Genomic DNA, 2,350 nt, shown 5'->3' with positions numbered 1-2,350 from the left:
CCCCGCCGTTGTTTCTGGGTAACGCTAAAAGTAAAAGTATGAAAACTTCCGCTCTTTCAATTGCCGACGACAAATGAGGAGGTTTTTAGAAAAAAAGATTTGACCTTGAAATAACCTTGAAGGACACCAACAAGGTCGAGTTTGAGGTCACCACTAATTGCAATTAAACAAAATAACTAAAGTCAGCTATTTTCATCAACTGCGTTCTTCGAAGATATCCAGTCCTCAAAATTAAATAACCTTTGAATGACCTTTAAGGTCAACCACGATTTATGGCCTTATAATGTTTTTGGACGTAAAATTTCCTGCTCTTTCGATTGCCGACGTCAAAAAAGAGGGTTTCCATTTAAAAAAATTGAGCTGACCTTGAAATAACCTTCAAGGTCATCGTCAAGGTCAAATCCAAGGTCACCATTGAATTCCTCGTCAAAAGTTACTACAAGAGTGACCTTAACATTTTTCAAAAATAATTTACCTGGGAAATTATTCAGGTGTTTCCAGACTTTTTGGACACCATGTATAATAAAAACTATATGTAGCTTATGTATGTATATGCAATTTTATTTTATTGTGTGTGAAACAGGAGGTTTCCTACTAAAAATAACATTAAGTTGCGCGAAGCAGAAAATCTAGAAAAATTACAAAGAGGGGAGACAATCAAGCAAGATCGACATGTTTTTAAAACAACGAGAATGACAAATATGCGTGGAAAGAAGCGCAAATCACACAAACAATTAACACGAAAACCTGATGATTATCCTCATGCAGATGAATTATATAAAGGTTTACGCCCATTTCCTGGAATAAGTAAGTTATATGAATATACGAATATATTTTTGCTTTATATTATTTGTATGTTATGTAAAATTTAATTTGTATTAAATATTAAATTTCTTTTTTCTTGCATACACAAGATATTGGATAAAATTTATTTTTCACTATAAGTATCATTGATATTTTACAGATATTTATAATTTGCAAAAGGAAAGTTCTAATGAAATATGCCTCGATAAAGAAACGGAACAAATGAATTTACCAGAAATAACCAGTGATATTTCTGATGAAGATGAGGATACACCGCAAGTATTTATGGAGTCCAAACCTAATTTATCTACATTTTCTTTAGTAGCAAATTACGAAAGCGAAGAAGAGGGTAAATATAGACAAACCTAATTATTCTTGATATAATGAAATATTCCATACAATATCTTTCAAAAAGCTTTCTGAAAGATAATTTGGAAATTATATTTAAATATAACATTGAAATAATTCAGAAATATTTGTGAAACATTTTATCAAAATTTTTTTGATTGAAATATTTCAGAAATCGTTTATAATAAGCGTGGATTTATACATTTATACACACATTTAGTTAATTTAATTAAATCTTATATGGTTAGGTGTATTTTTTCTTTTTTTTAATTGTACTCTTTTATAATTACCCAAAGTTTTTAGTTTTTTATGACTTTACCTATTTAATAATAGTTAACAATAAAAAAAATATTTACTATAAAAATTTTAAGATAACGAAATGGAATGTGCGGAATTTTGTAGACCTCATCTTATTACCTAAGGATTAAATTAACAATAAAAGTACGAAAAATATAATTTTTATAATTAAATCATTTTATTAAATCATATTATCAGAAAATTATATTACTGTGTTAATTACAACACATATAGACAAAATGTAAGACGTTTATATCGATCAAAGAAGTGGTGTAGTGTCTAAATCAACAGACCACCAGTGCCAGTAAGAATTTTTAAATATGATGTAATATTGAAATCAAGTAATCTAAAATTTTCAAATAAAATCAGCAAACACTGACATTTGCAAATAGTTTTTAAATATAAAAATACAAATAGTTTTTGTACATAAAAAAAATGTTTGAAATATTTCCCATATATTTTTTAAACATTTCAATAATATTACAGATATATTTTATAGTATATCATAACGGACATTTTATGTATCTAAAAGATATCTAAAACATGTCTGAAATATTTCTTTGAAATATTTCATATTTCATTGCTTTTTGAAATATGTGTGGGATATTATATTTTCAATATATGTTTATGAAAATATGTTTATTCAATATCCTTTATGAAAATATTTCGAAACTTATGTATTAGGACCTTAACTTAGTTTCCGCCCGCAAATGTTAGATGGCAATGCAAACAGTTCTAGTAGTCATTACTAACGAAACAGGTAGTTTGTGATTAATTTCGACATTTCTCGATAACATTCAGTCAGCATACACAATTATTTTCCTAAACAACAATTTCTTTTGCTTTGTGAAAAATGGAACGCGATAAAGTGTTTTTTCGACATGTGCTTTTGCACTATTTT

At 27.5% G+C, this 2,350-nt stretch overlaps 1 protein-coding gene across 5 annotated transcripts in view; it reads left to right on the top strand.

The window, feature by feature from the left end:
• LOC116851842 (nuclear fragile X mental retardation-interacting protein 1) overlaps positions 1 to 2,350 on the top strand; it is an 87,185-nt gene that overhangs the window by 36,661 nt on the left and 48,174 nt on the right. For all 5 annotated transcript variants that reach the window (XR_004379654.1, XM_032831680.1, XM_032831679.1 and 2 more), the window contains exons 4-5: positions 584 to 807; positions 965 to 1,153. Coding sequence is in view for 4 of the 5 variants with exons in the window: in XM_032831680.1 (XP_032687571.1) it covers positions 584 to 807; positions 965 to 1,153 (413 nt within the window). In the remaining variant the exon portion in view is untranslated. The remainder of the gene's footprint in view (positions 1 to 583; positions 808 to 964; positions 1,154 to 2,350) is intronic.

Source organism: Odontomachus brunneus, unplaced genomic scaffold (genome assembly GCF_010583005.1).
Source record: "Odontomachus brunneus isolate Ranch 3 - 2012 unplaced genomic scaffold, Obru_v1 Obru_scaffold_194, whole genome shotgun sequence".
Classification (NCBI taxonomy): Eukaryota; Metazoa; Arthropoda; class Insecta; order Hymenoptera; family Formicidae; genus Odontomachus; species Odontomachus brunneus.
Note: the sequence above shows the minus strand (reverse complement) of the source record. Positions and strands in the feature narration are given on the sequence as shown.